The sequence below is a fragment of the Telopea speciosissima genome, chromosome 6, assembly GCF_018873765.1.
Source record: "Telopea speciosissima isolate NSW1024214 ecotype Mountain lineage chromosome 6, Tspe_v1, whole genome shotgun sequence".
In the NCBI taxonomy this organism is placed as follows: Eukaryota; Viridiplantae; Streptophyta; class Magnoliopsida; order Proteales; family Proteaceae; genus Telopea; species Telopea speciosissima.
This window is the reverse complement of record NC_057921.1, coordinates 59,952,912-59,970,411: the sequence shown is the minus strand read 5'-3', so window position 1 is coordinate 59,970,411 and position 17,500 is coordinate 59,952,912. Positions and strand designations below refer to the sequence as shown.

The 17,500-nt window shown below is 39.6% G+C and overlaps 2 protein-coding genes across 2 annotated transcripts; both read right to left on the bottom strand.

Annotated features, from left to right (window-relative positions):
- Positions 1-385: 385 nt before the first annotated feature.
- Positions 386-9,100, bottom strand: LOC122664681 (DNA-directed RNA polymerases II, IV and V subunit 6A-like). Its single transcript, XM_043860616.1, has 6 exons — positions 8,997-9,100; positions 7,137-7,170; positions 6,859-7,034; positions 6,709-6,760; positions 909-976; positions 386-829 (listed from the first exon to the last, which is right to left on the bottom strand). Exons 1-6 carry the CDS (start codon positions 9,029-9,031, stop codon positions 760-762), a joined length of 435 nt encoding a protein of 144 aa, XP_043716551.1. The 5' UTR covers positions 9,032-9,100; the 3' UTR covers positions 386-759.
- Positions 9,101-11,263: 2,163 nt separating this feature from the next.
- Positions 11,264-13,625, bottom strand: LOC122664680 (scarecrow-like protein 28). Its single transcript, XM_043860615.1, has one exon. It carries the CDS (start codon positions 13,502-13,504, stop codon positions 11,477-11,479), a length of 2,028 nt encoding a protein of 675 aa, XP_043716550.1. The 5' UTR covers positions 13,505-13,625; the 3' UTR covers positions 11,264-11,476.
- Between the last annotated feature and the right edge of the window lie 3,875 nt (positions 13,626-17,500).

Sequence of the window (17,500 nt, the reverse complement as noted above, 5' to 3'; positions counted from 1 at the left end):
GAGAAACTGAGATCTAAACACCAAAAAAAGTGTAATGAAAAGAGGGAAAAGAGACATGTGAAATGATATAATAAATGAAAAATGAAAAACGACAAATGAATGATGAAAACCGGAAAAAAATATATATATATATGAAAAAAGAAAGGATAAAATAAGAGAAATGAAACACAGCCTAACAAGTCAAGAGAAACTCTGATATATAAAATTTGCCACATGAATCCTTACCCTCCAAAAGGCTCTATCCGAGGTCATACTTGGTACGGGACAGAGACCATTGAAGGTAGGAAATGCCTAAAAATTGCTTCGCATTTCATGGAGTGCATACTCGCAGATTCATAATCCTTGCTGTATCACGCACGGATTGAATAAAACATTTCAAGACAGATTTATAACCTGAACAATAATCCTCGCTGTATCACACACGAACTGAATAAAACATTTCAAGACATTTTTTCCACTAGGTCACTGTCGACTATTTTCAAACATTCAAGCTCAACGAGTTTAAGATGGAAGTATTTTTGGATATCGTTCTCCATTCCCCCAAAACAATCCCTAGCCTATTTCACAATCAAGTGGCGCATGCTATTTTGTAGGAATTGACACCCATTACCATTCATTCGTCAAACAATGGCATCCATGTTTAACCACTGAATGACTGAATCTACAGACCATCAAATGTACAGACCTTTTATACATTACTAAATCTAATCAAAATGTTACGAGAACCTCCAACCTAGATGTGACACACATATTGACCGATCAGTCACCTCCAACTTGCCTCTTCCAGGAGTCCTCCACAATTAGCTCATCAACTCCCCAATCTTCATAGCTGCCAAATTTCAGGTTGGAGTGAGACACCCAAGAGAAATGTTACTTGAAGACGTTACAATAAGTGTTTAAGACAATACCTTCCATCAGGCAAGTAACGACGGATGGTAAATGGTATCTTGCGCTCTCGGAGCTCCTTCATTGCTATCTGAGATCATTGAAAAAATACGATAAAAGAGTCATACCATGCCCTTCATATGAAACATAAAGATATGCCCTTATTCTATCAAAATCATTGTAGCACAGATAATGTAGTATTCCAGATCAAGTTTGTATGTGGCTTGTGCCATGATGGGGTTTCTAAAGGTCAAGCTTCTTAGTCATGACAGCACAGATGGCAGCACATTACTTAGAACCGTACATTGAGAGTTTCCTCCTACCTCATATGGCTCAGCACCACCAACTGCTACTAAATCACCCCTCCCCCCAACAAAGTTAAGCTGGTGCTTCTTGTTGCACCGGGTGCTAAAGCATGACTGTTTTGTAAATCCCTTATGATATGCAACTGAGACTCTCTCATATATATGATATATGATATATGATATATGATATATATATATATATACACACACAAAAAGGGGGGGAAAAGGAAACACAAACCACACCCCAAAACACAAAAGGTGGATCTTGTCTTTGTGCACACAAACACAAAATCGCCTTCTGCATGGTAGAAGTGTAGATGCAATATGATAATACAGTAATTTTTTCATGTTCAGCAACAAAGAAGACTGTAGATGGGCCCTCGATGAAAGACTGGTGAGGTGCCGTGGTGCTGGGCGGAATATCATCCCTAGTTCTGCTGGGCAGCAAAGGTATGATAGTTACTCCTCGACACCCAGGGAAAAAGAACGAAAAGAATAATCCTTGTTTTGTTTGAAAGTATGAAAGATATGGTTTTGTTTTTGGAATTGAAAGTCTGTTGCAGAAGTACTTCCAGAAAAAATTTCAGACATTTTGATGTACCAATTCTGTAGATGCCATTGCTTTCTGGTATGGTCGATGGCCTTGGTTCAAAACTTCTCCAACGGAGATAGCTGTATGCTGCTCAATGTCGAGGCAACATCAGGATGATCTGTATTCTTTTACAAAGTTCTTTTTTTAATCTGTAAGTCTCAAGAACCTTTCTTACCCACCACCAGAAAAAAAGACCTCACATTATTTTATAGAGTTGATTCGTGTATCCTTTTCTTATTTTCTTGGATTTTTTTGTAAGAAACTAGAAGTTGCTACATTGATGATGCTAATGTGGTGCTAAGCATTGGGCTACAGCAGTGCTTGTTTCTTTGAGAGAGTTATTCAGAGACTTACATATTCAATCATGGGAACAACAGTAGACAAGCATTATTCAAAGTTGAGAGATGGATTTTGTTTCTTTTTAGAAAATGTTGTACAAGGATGTTTTAGATACATTTACAAGGATGATTGTTTTTTTTTCAATCTGTAAACATTTGGTTGTGTATAGTTTATTATGGATTGAAATGAAAAAACTCTTGATATCTTGATAACTGTTTAAAGTTTTGTAAGTATACTTAGTCTTGTAGGGAACAGGGAACAAATGAAAAAGGAGGCAAAAAATAAATTCAATATCTTTTAGCGGCATTAGTAAATTGACCCTAAAAGATGAGAGAAAAAGCTTTAGAGGGAGTATTAAAACGTCTCTATGCATGACGGAAGTAAAATGCCTCTAATATTAACATAAACCATCTTAAAAAGATCTTTTTTGAATACTCAATTCGGTATTAGCAGTGGTAGGAAAACATTTTAGAGGCATTTCACAAATGCCACTAAAAGATTTGGGAAATGCCACTACAAACTATCTCTAAACCAACCAAAACAGAGGTATTTCAAACATCTCTAATCATTTGTGACATGACGTATAGAGGCGTTTATGCGGCATTAGTAGAATACAGCCCTAAAAGTATTAGAGGCATTTGTTAAGCTTTAGAGGCGTTTCACGAATGACTCTAAAGTCAGACTTTGTTGTAATGATACTACAATCTCAGGTTGATCCAATGGTCAGATTCTGAGAATTGGGAGATTCTTACTGAAGATGGGATTATTAAAAACAGAGTAACAGAACCAGCACTTGATCTCAGAAAAGTAACCAATCAATCAGATGTATTTAGCAATCATATATGCAGGAAATATCAGTAATCAAGGTCCAAACAGCAACCAGAAACAGATTCAGAAGAATAGCTCAAAAATTAAGATTTCTAGGAAACAGACAGAGACTAGGATTCTGAGAAAGCTGAAGAAAATGGAATTTTTAAATCAGCAATAAAAGAGAATCAAACCTATGAAAAGTTCTGAAAACAAAATCAAACTCTAAAAAGGAAACTAAAACAAAGACAACTAAAAAAAGAGGGGATATGGCCTTAGAATCACTACCAATCAACCTACTGAATCGACACAGCAAGGGCTGGAACTGAATAACCACAGAACCAAGTTCTGAGTCAAAACACACCCAAAAAAAAAACATGTTCAAGCCAAATCTCATCACTCAAAACATATGGAGGCTATAGCCTCTTACAGCTATTAATAACTGAGTGATTGGAGAATCACCTCTAAAAAGGAAAGTTCAACAAAAAAGATAAACTAAGGAAACTCCATGTGTAGGCTGTGGGAGCGAATTAGGAAACCCAAATCAGGCTGGATTTTATATGATGTATCCCAGCATAACCCAACAACTAACAACATACAACATAAAAGAAATAAAGACTCGACCAACTATCCCACAACTAGAATGGCTCAACCATTGAGCCACCAACCCAAACTGGTTCAAGTTTGAGGAACCACAGGCCAAGAAAAAGGGCTGATTTCTGCCTGCCTTCTCCTCCTTCAAGCTGAGGTCTGCATCAGAGCTTTTCCGGAGAAGTTTGGAGTTAGGACCACATAGATCACACAAAGATTGGGAGGAGGAGGAGAGAGAGAGAAAGAGATCAGACAACAGATGATCCAACCCTGCTCAAATCCTTTGATATAAAATTTCACAGAGGCATCCCCCGACTCAATAAATCGACCTCCCCCCCCCCCCCCAAAAAGGGGGGGGGGAAGAACAGATAAAGAGGAAAACCGATGGTTTGAGTAGTTACTGAAAATGCATCAATGCTACACTGACACTAAAAAGGATGGTGGTCCCAGAAGCCACTTGCATATGCTTACATGTACAGCATTGACGCTGAATTTTTTTTCCAAGTCAATAATACAGATATAATCGTTCAGTTAAACAATCAGCAGTCCTTGAGGCATACTAACTATGAATATGGCATACTGATGTGATCCTGGGGTCCGAAAACCCTGTTTGGGTTTTGCTATGGGTCGACCCAAGTAATAGAAAAGTGGCAAAACAGAAAATAAATTGAAATTGCAAAGAGGGAGTGGCAATCTGTTAACTAACCAGAATCTTCAAGGGTTTACTTGGTAAGTTGGTAGGTAAAAGGAGAGAGGACACAAAGGGAATTAGAATTTAATGTTAGGAACAGGGTTGGATCTTGGAAATAAAATAAAATAAATGATAGACTATAAATACGGAAGAAAGGAGGGGTATTATAGGAAGTACAATAAAAGAAAAGGATAGATATTAGTATTGTGGGGGGGGGGGGGGGGGCAAAGGTTGTCTTTAACCTCCAGCCAAAGCAAGGAGACGGAAGAACCAGTGACAAGGGGAAGGGCTTGCAAGTGAAGCATCTCTCTTGAAGGAAATCCAACGGACTTGAAACTGAAGGGGAAAGTCAATATCAAGGAGGCCTATTGATCCTACTGATGCAGATCAGGTCCTACAATTGGGGATTAAATTGGGTTCAATTCTGGCCCATATTCTGAGCAAGGAGGCGGAAGACCCGGTGACAAGGGGAAGGGCTTGCAAATGAAGGATCTCTCTCTATGGAACTCCAACGGACTTGAAACTGAAGGGGAAAGTCGATATCAAGGAGGCTTACTGATCCTACCAATGCAGATCAGGTCTTACAATAGGGCATTAAATTGGGTTCAATTCTGGCCCATATTCTGATCCATCAAATTAGCCTGTACCTGGCCCATAATTTGGGTCACATTCCTCCATCAATTTTGTCCAAATAAGAGATTGAGATTGAGATTGTTGATTTAAGGGAGGATTATTTCCCAGATTTATTAGCTACTGATTTGCCGATTTGTAGGGGATTTAATAGATCTCGTGGGAACCTAGGAGGACAGCTATCGACCAGCCTGGAGGAGATAATGATCAGATTGTGTGGGCCCCATGGCCACCTCGCCTGACAGAGATAATTCAGGATTTCAGCCAGGCTGTTGCGTGGAATACTATTAAATCTCTGTGGGGCCCATAACAGCTTAGGTGGAGAAGATTTAGAGGTTTATGACGGCTTGCAATTAGTCCTATATTAGGGAAGTTTTGCTCCTTGCGTGGGGGATTTTATTAGTTAAAGATTAGTTTCTATTTTATTGGTTTTATGAATTAGTAGTTCCTTTCTGTTTTCTAGGATTCTTTAGTTTCTTAAACAGATTGGGATTGGGTTGCTTTGTGATTGGTTTATTACAAATTAAGTGTATGTGGCTGAGCAGAAAAGGAGATGAGATTGAAGAAAAGAGAGTTATGGTTGAAGCTGTGAGATGCGGCAACAGTGAGAGACCGTGGGTGGGAGGGCCCTGGGTGAGGGACCCTGGACTGAGAGAGTCCCCTATCCCCCCCCCCCTTTTTTATCCTTTTTTATTCTTTTATGTTCTTCTTCCATATATATGTAAACAGAAAAGAGAAATAAAAAGTTTAAGCTATTCAACTTTGTTCTTTCTTATTGTATTGATCCTGCTGCAATCGATCTCCCACTGGTTTTCCCTGGTTCGAGGTCGAGCTTGCATTACATACGCCATCAACAGTCCTAACTCCCAGAATAACAAGGAAACAAGAAGATATTTAATTCCTGCTACTGGCGGGAACTAGAATCAGGTCTGAGTTTCTGTTTGGGATTCACAGACCTGAAAGGCTTTAGGTTCCACTTCAACAGTATGAATCGTCCAGGGGCTTGCTACTTCTCCACAAAGTTTCAGCTCAAAAGGGAAATGAATAAAAGGAATAGGTCAGCAGAGCAAGGGGCTGTACCACTCACTCAGAACAGCATAGAGGTTGAAAAACGAGGGAAGAAAAGGAGAAGAAGAACAGGAAAGGAGGAGGGGAACCAGAACATAGTGAAGAGGGGAAGAAACGAAACAACAGCCAAGCTGCCTAGGCCACGCAGGCTTCAACTAAAACAACACCCAATTCATTCTTCAAATCTGGATCTGGTTCGGAGTCTGGGTTTTTTATCGGATTTGGCCCGGTCCATGGAAGCAATACCGCATCAAGTACTCAAAATTATGTGGTCCAAAAAGCGGGCAATCACATCAACACTAACTATGGAACCAACCAGCAGTAAAGATCCAAAAAGTCACACCTAAACTGTGATCCAAAAGCCTGCAGAATACCTATTTCATGATCAACTATTAAATGGCCAAATTATTTTGAAAATAGCATATTTCATTTTCGATGTGCTTTAAAAAAAAATAAACCCCCAAGGTCTTAGATGGTTAAACAATGACCTAAGAAACGAATAGTTAACAGAAAATGTAGGGAACATATACTTTCCAGGCCATGGCTCATCATCAGAAACCCCCCAGAAAACAAATCTTTGGGAACATGAAATGTTTGTTATAATACACCAATACATGAAGGAATGAGAAACCAACAATGACAAACCATTTTATATAATAGATTGAAAAATGCATTAGAGGAGCATGCAACCATCCAACAAAACACGCATGTCAGGCAAATCAGCGGCTAGCAGCTGTAATCCACCATCCTTACATGTCTATGTCAAGATATCATCAGATGAGGTTCTTAAAGAAGCTTACCTCAAGTGGATCAGTCTCACCTTCCAACTCAACCATCACAGGTGCATTCATGCTGTTCAACAAAGTGAATGTTATTCTAATCTTTCTTTCAACAAATCATTAACCTTCAGCATGCATTCTGGAAAAATATAACAGTCCAAGAGATGATACCTGATCTGCAGGGCACGTGTACCCAAGATTCTCGCACGCTCGTACTTAGTCATATATTTTGAAGTCTTCCGAGGGCGTTGAACCTGTTCTTGTTCCTCTTTTTCTTCACCTTCAGGCCCAACATGATCAGGAATGTCTTCATTATTATTATTCTCAACATCTTCCTCGGCTCCTTCCTGCCAATCAAACCAACTCAATCATCAGTACAGTTAGAAGCAACATAATTGTAACAGTCAGCAGCAATAAACAAGAAACATGCCAAAGTTTCAATTTTTTACCTCAATCTCTGGCTCCGGCGGCTCATCCTCATAACTGCAGAAACAATTTTCTGTCAATACATGTACATACAATTTCAAAACAAACTCAGAATAAAAGGACAAAAGCGAATATAATAATCATAGGAAGGATATCAAATAAAAAATTTACAGGCTTTGCAAGGAAGATTAAATAAATGTAAGTTTCCCTAATTTTAAATTCCTAAATAGGATTCTATCACTTTTCAGTCTAGAGAGATATGACTCGCATGACCATAGAGAGTTGTCAACTAGGAAATGACAACGCACATCCAAGGCAACAGAAAACAAATACTATTTATTAAATCTATAGCAAATCATTCCTGCACAATAAGCATTAAAACAACAGTTTTGCAGTTTTTGAGGTTAAATAAAACATCTGGTTGGTGACCCGTCAAACAGCTGATGACTAAACCATTGCCCGCAAAACTTCAATAGAGTTGATGAAGTCTTGATAAGTCTAGTTGAATGATTGTTGCCTACTGCCCACATTTTTACTTACACTGGTCTTAATCAAAGCATTCATGCACCACACATTTAACCAATAGTAAATAAAGTATTCAAAAAGCAAGCTCTCCTTACTCAAGCGCATTTATGGTTTTTAAGGTGAATTCCAAGGGTTCACTTCTCTTCCATTTTAGATTGTTCTTTATTGGCCTCAACTATACTACTGTATGAAAAGCCATTTAACCCTTCCATTTTCACTCAATAACCATATTTCAAACACCCAGACCAAGCCTTCATCGACACTGGTGGTGAACTTCCATCCCATTTGCTATAAACTATCACCAACAGACATTAAAACACCGCGACCACCAGCTGCACCACTAATAGAAATCAGTTTTTCTCTTAGCAGTCCTCCATGAATACCTTTCTAAGCCCTTTTTCATGTTTTATATAGTATGAGAATACAAACCTTATTATCTTTAACTTTTCTCTAATCAAGATTCATTTGTCTCTATCTGATTCAAACCTAGGCATATTCATCAAAGAAAAATAATAAAATTCAGGAATATCCTTTAGGTAATGAGGAATATCATATCTTCCCTGTGATTCCAACCACCCAAGTTGTACTTGACAGTAGGTATGCTATGAAACTTACACCATTTTTCTAAAACTGGAATAGAAGAAATGAGGAGGAGAAGCCCAGATATTGAAAAGGAGTCTTGCTCCCAATAAGTTGTTTCGCAGAGGCTCCTACTTTTAGGCAATCCAGTAGTGGTTCACATACAGTACTGTAATACAAGGATATGGGCAATTGTTATTCACAAACCAGCACACCTTCATTAGCTTCATCTTTCTGAGTTTGTAAAATAAATAATACCCGATACTCACAAGTTTCATCTTCTAGATTCAACCCATCTCGTCATACACTACAAAATAGTTCTTACAGGCATAGAACAAAAGGTTTGTCTCTTCCAAATAAAAAGTTGACATTTGATCTAACAGCTATTATGCTCTATAGTGCAGACAAATATCGACCTTGCATGTTCTGGGTTTTCTACATTGAAAATGGATACAAGCATACGTAAATTTGTCAAAAAAAATAACATCCCAATAATTTCAACTTTAGGATCTAAGCCACGAAAAGAGAGCAGAGAGGATGTGCATATAGTCAGTATCACGAGGCAAAAACTGCTTATAAAATCAATAAACAGAAAAGTTTCGAAGCATCGTCAATCTCGAAAGAGTATCAACTAAACCCTGTAATCCTTGGAAATCAGAATCCTTAAATAATAGCCTTCGTTTCTTATTCTTCTCTCTTTTTCGGTTCTTGTGTTTTAGTTAGTAAGCAAGAAGATGAATGCTGTAGTGGAAAATAGAACGAGAGAAGTATAGACGAACCCCATATCTACTTCATTGTAGTCATCGTCCGCCATTGTCGTTTGACGAAGGTTCCCTTCCTGCGCTCCGCCGAAACCCTAATTCGAGGACAAGCAGAAGAAAAAATTAAGTCGCGCCAGTTTTGAGGGGTTCTACGCAAGGTTATAAAAAACGAAATCGGGAGTCGAATTGGTCAGCGCCGACTCCGATACGAAACGGTCTGAATTGGTTGAATCATCGGTCCGATTCAAACTCATTTTGGGCCAGAATTGAAATCGACCCAAGAAATCGGAAATATTAAAGAGCAACCTCTCGCCCTCCAGCTTTACTAAAGGCCTTTGAAATCTAATCTCTAATTAAAGGGAGAGGGATCGGCACACTGCCCGTGTGCAGTAAGCTAGCAGGCAGCATCAATTGAGGCATGAGACGGGGGCATCATACAAGAAGGGTAGGGGATCATTTTCAAGGAAAAAGAGAAATACAGCAGGCGCTAATTTGCGATATTTGGGGGTGTACCCTGCCTTTTCCCCTTATCAGAATAAAGGGATGTACCGAGGAGAATAGAGGTCAGTGAAGAAATGACCAATGAATTCGGGAAGATGCGATATGGTAAACAATAGGGGGTGTCAATCGGTCAGTTTCGATTGGGTCTAGTCATTCCTGCCAATATAATAGTCCACACCGTCTAATTAATTGTACATCATAGCCTAGCCATCGACAAGTTTATATTCAGCTGATCGATTACTAGTCCATAATCAAGCCCGTATTAATCGAAATGTAAACGGGCTAATTTGATTATTCAGACTATGAACGGGCCATAAATGGGTTAATTGGACCATAAACAAGCTGATCGGCTGTAAACAAACCAATCGGACCATAAATGAACCGATTGGGCTATAAATGGTTGGTTATTGGTCCTAGTAGAGCATCCGTCGGGCTATTGCCAAATGTCGAATCTGATCGAATATTAATCAAACTAGGTTTGACACTAGACTGTTTACTAATTGATCGATCCAGTTTCAGGCTTTAGCCGGTCAATTCCGATTGGGCTACCAGTAAGGGCCAGCTTTTGACTTCTTAGTAAGAAGGAGAGAAGATGAAATCGGGATGAGGATTGGAGTTTCTGAGCACCTTGAGAGAAGAATAGGTCTTATTTTCTAAAATTTAAAGTTACAATATTTTGGGATTGATATGAAGCAGGATTCATGGGACTAAGTCATACTTGTCCAAAAATTTTAAACCCCACTGAACTGAACATGGAAGAACACTGGGTGCATCCACCAAAACCACCTCTCTATTGAAATATTTGATCCAACAGAATCAAAAAATCCACTTGGGAGATGATCGATTATAAAAATTAAGCAGAACACTGAAATCATCTCATCTCCTTCAGTTTTACCTTCTATTAATGAAAGAGCTGCTACAGCTAATAATATGAAAAAGACCAATTACTGCTGGTCTGAAAACAAATGGGAGTTTGATTCAGGGTCTTGCTGCTTCTCCTCTCTTTCAAGTTTGATGCACAAGTTTGAATAGAATACAAGAAGAATTGGAATAGGTGCTTCTCTCTCAGTCACTTTACCTCTGTTTACAGTCCATACCTTAAAATTTTTAATTATAAAGCATAATAGGGCCCCTGCATTTGCACCCACCACTTGCTCCTGTCTCCCAACTCTCAAAATTTACTGCTGAATGAATGCAGGATAATGGTCCCAGTTTGACTGAGCCTTTTGATCCATAATGTAGTTTGAGACTACAAAGGACAGTACTGTCTGAGCTTCAGTGGTCTGGTATGTTTCCTGCATGAGAATGCCTACTGTCTCCATTGCTACTACTCATGTTGTAAGCTAATTTCACTTCTTGATACACAATTCATTCTTTAACAAGTCCCTGTTATGCAACTTGGATTGCATAACTAAGAAGCTGAATGTGGAGGATGAAGCAACCACTGCTTATCTTAGCACAACTCGTCGCTAAGACGCTTTACAAAATTAGCATCTGCAACAAATAACTCCAAACTGGGCAAGAAAAATAGGTGGGAATATAAATCATGAAATACAGAAAATTACAGAGCATGGAAAGAAAAGTATGGATGACACTAATTAACAAATTCACTTCATACAATGATCCAAGTTCCAATTACATACACAAAGAATACCAGACTTTCACAACCCTAAGAAAGAATTTCACATACATAAAGAATACCTGACTGCGACACTGCTTGAAAGAATTCAGACTTACATAAAGAATACATCCCATCCCCCAACATGAGAAAAAGAATCAAAGAATAACATAAAAATGGACTTCACATACTAAATGAAACTCTAGAAAATCGGATCTTGAAAGAACTCAAATGAATTACTAGCTCCTGCTAATGAGGCTTCATGCAAACCAAAGAATGAAAGAATTCTCTACCTACAAAGAATTTTTGTTACCCTTTCTGTACTGTACGGTAGGGATCGAAATTTTAAGACATCGGAAGAAGAAGAAAACCATCACAATCAACTTGGATGAGATAAAGAGGAGGAACTGCCAGCAACATCAACAGGTGCCCACGCCGAAACTGTGTACAAAGGCTGCTCTAGCCAACTAAGAGTAAGCCCTGCTCCTTCTTCGCCTTGCTTCTCGATACTGTAGTTCTCACAAGAGTACATCTTCAACAGCATTCTGTTCTGAAGAATCTCCTTCTCTCTGATTCCAATGCATCTAAATCCTCCATGCTCCATATTCTTCCTCCACTTTGCAAAATTCTCATGCCTTTCCAACCGGTCACTGCCTTCACAGGCAATTATATTTCTGATCTCCCGAGCAAACATCTCCTCTATTTTGATTCTAACCACACTATCTAATGGCAGGGAAGAATCAATAGAGTCAAATATGGCAGAGTAGTATTTGAGTGAATTAGAAACCCTCGTCTCCAAATTGGAATCATTGTGCACGGCTTCTTGTTCTGCCATGAGAACCACTATGGGATTAGTACTACTTATCAAACCCAATAGATTCCTTAGTGCCGCACCGGTCTCATCATAAAGCATTTTGTGTAGTTGAAGAACACAATTCACAGCCACACTTTCCTTTTCCTTCACATGAAGCATCCACAGTCTCACGTCCTCCAACCTGTCCACAACTGCATGGAATTCAAACGGCAGATTCAGGGTTTCTGCAAATCTCGCCAATCTATCGCCTGTTTCTTGGAGTTCCTGTTTGGACTCTCCTATACCTGTGATTCTTACATGGCTTGGGGGATTGGGCCTAGTGGCTAGACTCTGAAATAAACCAGGCCATTGAAGCCCTTGTTTGATGTCAAAATCTATGATATGTACCCTATCTTTTCCTTCAAATGCTCTAATCAGAATCTCATTAGATGTGAAATGAAGGAACTTTGGAATTGGGCTGACATGGTTTAGAAGCCGAAGTGCAGCTCCCATGTCATCATCAATCCGATCAAGATCCCGAGGGGTGGCAATATGAAGAATGTGAGGCCAAAGCCTTGCAACTCTTACTGCCAAAGCTTCTGTAAAGTAAGCAGTGACACGGCTAATGGCAGTTCCTTCTGGTGAAGCAAGCTCTCCGAGTTTAGCTATATAATGGCTGATAGCTGGGATGTTCTTCGAGCTAATTGATTCCACACAACCAACCAGTAATCTCACAAGCTCAAATCCCTGATGCTCTGTCTGAACATCCTCACTGCCAGCCGTTACTCTGGGTCCCTCAGATGGGTGAGGGCGCTGAGACCCATTACCCGTTCCATTCCCTGAGGAATTCTCATTTCGCCTTGGAGTCAAACTATCGCCTTCGGACGAGGTGGATCCTGAACTTGCCCTTCTAGGCTCTTGGCTGGTGGTATCAACATCGTTCTCACCTTTATCTGTAATCTCAGTGACTACAGACTCCATCAAAGGATTGTTGGGCAATGCCAGAGGTGGTATGACCACATCACCAGGAACAAAATAGATCCTCTCTTCCTCTCCCGAATAAGACCCGGGAAAAGAAACTGGTGGAGGGTCTAGGCCTGTGATTCCAAGCACCGACTGTGGCATCTCAACAGTCTGCTGAAACCATAGATTGCCCTTACCCAATTGGCTTAGAGTTATTCCCTCCCCTTCTGAAGAAGCATCAGGCGTTGTGGTACTGCTACTTCTCTTCCTCTTGGCTCTGTTTGCGCACGATTCATCAGATGAAGTCTGTTCGGCAAACCTTTTCAAGCTCCTCCCTTTCGTCCAAAACCCTTCTTCAACCTCTCTCCTTTCTTCCCACAATGCCGTCTGAGCGGTGGTGATGGATGGCGGGAGCCGGATTTTCTGCTTAAGAGAACAACTCCCTTTAGCTTCGACCGGCTTCTCCACCGAGAGACCAACAGGTCGAATGGGTTGGGACCGTTGGGCATCCTTCCTGGGGAAACTACATGGCAAATCCAATCTGTGTGTACTCATTGAAGGATACTGAAAATGGCAAGCTTGAAACTGCGTAGATGCTTCACTCCTTAATCTATGCCTTGGCGACAGCAATGTAGAAAAGCCCGCCAACATCCTCTATACTCTTCCAATTTTCTTTCTTTTTTTTTTCTCCCCCCTTCTATTTTCCCTTCTTTTCAAAATCAATTCAACTTGCCTTTTTTCTGTTTTTCCTATCCCTCCCCTGTTTCTTTCTTCTTCTTTTTTTCCACCTCTGTAAATCTCTTTTTTCCCTCTATTATTTCTTTAAAATCAGATGAAAAAGTTTTAGACTCTGCAAATCTATATGTATATATGATCTGTTCAAATCAAATAAAAAAACCCAAAAAAAAGGAATCCGATGGAAATTGAACTGTAAGAAATCTGAATAAGAAACTTCTAAAATTTTCACAAATCTGGGTGTCTGAATACTGTATAAAGGGAAAGAAGATGAAAGAAGAGGCTACGAAAAACCCCAAAAGAATGAAAGAATATAAGGCTTCCTATGTACCTACCAGAAAAACGACATCGGATTCCAAATTTCGCCGGAAAAAAATCATTGAAGAAAGCAATCGTTCTTCTCCCCCAGAGGACTGACACCATGCATGGAAATCCAGAGAGAAACTTGCTTGAATTTGTAACTGAAATTCAGGAAAGCTTTCAGACCCATATCAGCACTTGAAACCTGTAAAGTTTTCATAGTAGCTGATTCTGTTTCTGAAACGAATTCCAGATACCCCAGCTACGAAAACCCTTCAAACATTCACACCAACTGATTGTCTAACAGATACTATCACCCATCCAAAAGAAAATGAGACTCTCATTTACTAGTCTTTTATAGTGGACCCATTGCTCTTCTCTCTCTCCTGTTCCTCCAGGGCCATTGCAGGTCATGTTTTTCCTGGTTTCTGTGATTGATTTGATTCTCCCCACAGCTTGAAAAAGGAAAAGAATGGTGAGAGAGGAAAAGGGTATGCGTGAAAGTCTCCAGAATTTTGTTGTATGATCGTCTGATGGAGATCAGACGGGAGACAATGGCGGTCAATATGACCGTTGGCATTTTTCCAGTCAAATATGACCGTTGGGGAGGTTGGTGTACGGATAGTGTGCTTAGAATTCATTTTCCTTTTGTGCTTGTTGTTGCAGGGACTGCACGTGCTTGTCTCCTGAGATCCGTTTTAAGTGACCGTTGGTTCATGGGCCCCATCAATCGTTTCGTCACGAATTCGCATGAATGGACACGTTGCAGACATGCAAGGGGCTGATGGTGTTTGTCGTGGGAAGGGAACCAACACTGTAGAGATAATAGAGTAGACAAAAATGATGTCCATCACCAGTTCCAGGGTTGGGGTCCCTGACACGTCAATGGTTATAAGGTACAAAAGCGTCATTTCGTGTGCTTTTATAACTCAATAACAAAATAGACGAATAGACCTAGGGCTGCAAGTCTGCAACAGGGTCGGGTTGGGCCGGGCTTTGTAGAATCCTAGTCCAACCTTGAGTCCCCTTAGTTGGGCCCAGGCTCAACCCGGCCCGACTCGACCCTGATTCAAGGCCTGAAAAAATCCAATCCTGACCCACCCTCAGGGTCGGGTCGGGCCGAGCTGACCCTGATTGGCCCTGATCATGGGGAGGAAGAAGGAAATGCATGGGTTGGGATGGGCCGGGGAGAAAATTATCAATTTTACGCAAAATAACATTATATTAAAATGTATTATATCACTTAGTATCTTCATATATAATATATTATATAACAAAATATGGGTGACAGTTTAAAATTTATAATATATATTTTATAGTATAACTTGAAACAGGGCTGGGCCAGGCTTAGCCCAAGGCCTCAAACCTGACCCGACCCGACCCTGACTCAGGGCCAGAATTTTCCAGTCCTGACCCGCCCTCAGGGCCAAATATCTCTGCCTAGACCCTGTTCAGGCTCAGGGTAGGCCAGAGCGGGTTCGGGCGACAAGGCCAAACTTGCACCCCTAAATAGACGTCATATGCACATTTACGATAGGGAAAAAGATCTTTGTTCGGGAGTGTGGCCTACGCCAACACTCCCATGAGTCTATCTCTCTCCTCCCCATGTGAAAAGACACATCTGCCACCTTGTTTTAAAGAGGAGAGAGATAGACTCATGGGAGTGCTAACATAGGCCAGACTCCCATACAGAAAACTACTTCCCTTTTCGATATTACCCTTTTTGATAATCTCTTCCTGTATATTGCATGTAATGTACAAGATTATATTACTCCCCCCAAAAAAAAAGTAAGAAAAATGTAACGTACAATATTAACCCCTTCCGAAATGTTTTTATGGACAACTTTGGAATGGAATCTTTCGAACAATATGTGAAGAACCTCCGGGTCTTGAGAGGTAAGAGAAGCTAGTTAACATCTCAAAATAATCCAAAACAACGAAGGTCCAAATCTGTTTGGTGCGTAATCCCAAAGGTCCAGCTGCCTAAATGTGTTCAACAACATTGCAAGAAAAGAAAACATATCAAATGATTCAGAATCAAGCTTACAAACTGTGCATCTATAACCAAGAGACATAATACATTGTCTATCTTAATACATTTAATCAGGTTAAGCCCATGATGGATTTGGAGAAGCTGAGACAATCCTTCCATGGAGAGAATAAATAGTTAAGGACTAAGAGGACAATCTTGCCTAATTCCCCTAGAGGGTTCAAACAAACCAAAAACTGTTACCATGCAATTGAATAAAATCAGTGCAAATATAGATTGTATAACTGATCATATTACACCAGTGTGAATTAAACCCAAAGAATTCAAAGAGGTCTCTCAAATATCCCCATTCAATCCTATCATAAGCCTTAGACATGTCTAATTTGAGAGCGATCCAACATTTTTTTATCTCTATGATGTTCAAGGAAATCAAAAATCTCGTGAGCAATGATTATATTAATCGTGATTTGCCGACCTTGGGCAAAACCAGCTTGAAATAGGGAGATAAAGTAATTAAGATAGGCCCTTACACCCTTAAATGACAAGTCAAGATTTTAGTGATGATTTTGGAGGAGATTGTACAAAGGCTAATAAGCCGGAAATCTTCAACAAGGACAGCATAATCCTTTTTTGGAATCATGGTTAGCAAGGTATGATTGGAACCATCCTTAGTCTCTAAGGTTTTTTCTGTGTGTGTGTGATTCACTTTCATAAAATAAAAAAATTAAAAAAAATCAGAAACTAGCTTACATACTACTTTTGTCTATCTTTTTGTTTCTTTGTTTTGCATGATTGGTTTTTTAGACCTGATTTTGATCGTTTTAGGCTATGTTGGAAGCCCAGAAAACAAAGAAAAGAAAAAACTCAAAAAAATTGTCTTTGGGGTGGGGAGAGAGAGAAACACAAAAACCAATCCATGTATCATCATAGTTTTTGTCTTAGGGTCTTTTTAGTATCATTTTTCATTTTCAGACAAATTTTCATTTTTTTCATGTGTTTGATATCATTTTTAAAAATTGTTTTTATTTAAAATATATGAAAACACCTCCAAATACGTGGGGTAAAATAGACTTTTACTTTTACTTTTAGAAAGGCAAGCCCCCTCCTCCTTCTTCTTCCTGCAACGAGCCTCACCGATCTACTGTGCAACCTGCAATCTACTCCACGCAGTAGTTGTTCTTGAATTCACCATGATCTGAGCAGTTGGTTCTAAGAGAGTAAAGGAATCATGGGGGAAGGATGAGTTGTCTTTTTCCTTGCGTCAATAACCCATGGCAGAAAATTAGAATTATTGCAAGAGAGAAATCTCTCTTAATAATGACCCAATGGACCTGAAATTTGGGTTTAGATAGCTAATGTAATGCTCTATCAAACCTGATCAGTAAGCACTTGATTTAACACCAAGATAGTGAAAGAATTTAATAAGAAATAAAACCAGGCGAAAGTCATGGATCAAAAATCATAACTCTTAGTCCATGGGCTTGGGCTTCTCAACTCCAAATTATTTTATTAGTAATCTTTCCTCTCAAAGCACAAGAAGTCTATGGGCTTGGGCTTCTTTATTCACCCACATTTTTAACCTGCAGAAGCCCAGAACCTTACCCAAACATGAACTTAGTCTT

What these genes read in the sequence shown, in the direction of transcription:
- LOC122664681 (XM_043860616.1), bottom strand. Translation starts at nt 9,031, where the DNA reads ATGGCGGACGATGACTACAATGAAGTAGATATGGG. An exon ending in TACAATGAAGTAGATATGGG is followed by an intron (nt 7,171 to 8,996) that starts GTTCGTCTATAC and finishes TTGTTTCTGCAG; the next exon opens with TTATGAGGATGAGCCGCCGG. An exon ending in GTGAGACTGATCCACTTGAG is followed by an intron (nt 977 to 6,708) that starts GTAAGCTTCTTT and finishes CAATGATCTCAG; the next exon opens with ATAGCAATGAAGGAGCTCCG.
- LOC122664680 (XM_043860615.1), bottom strand. Translation starts at nt 13,504, where the DNA reads ATGTTGGCGGGCTTTTCTACATTGCTGTCGCCAAGGCATAGATTAAGG.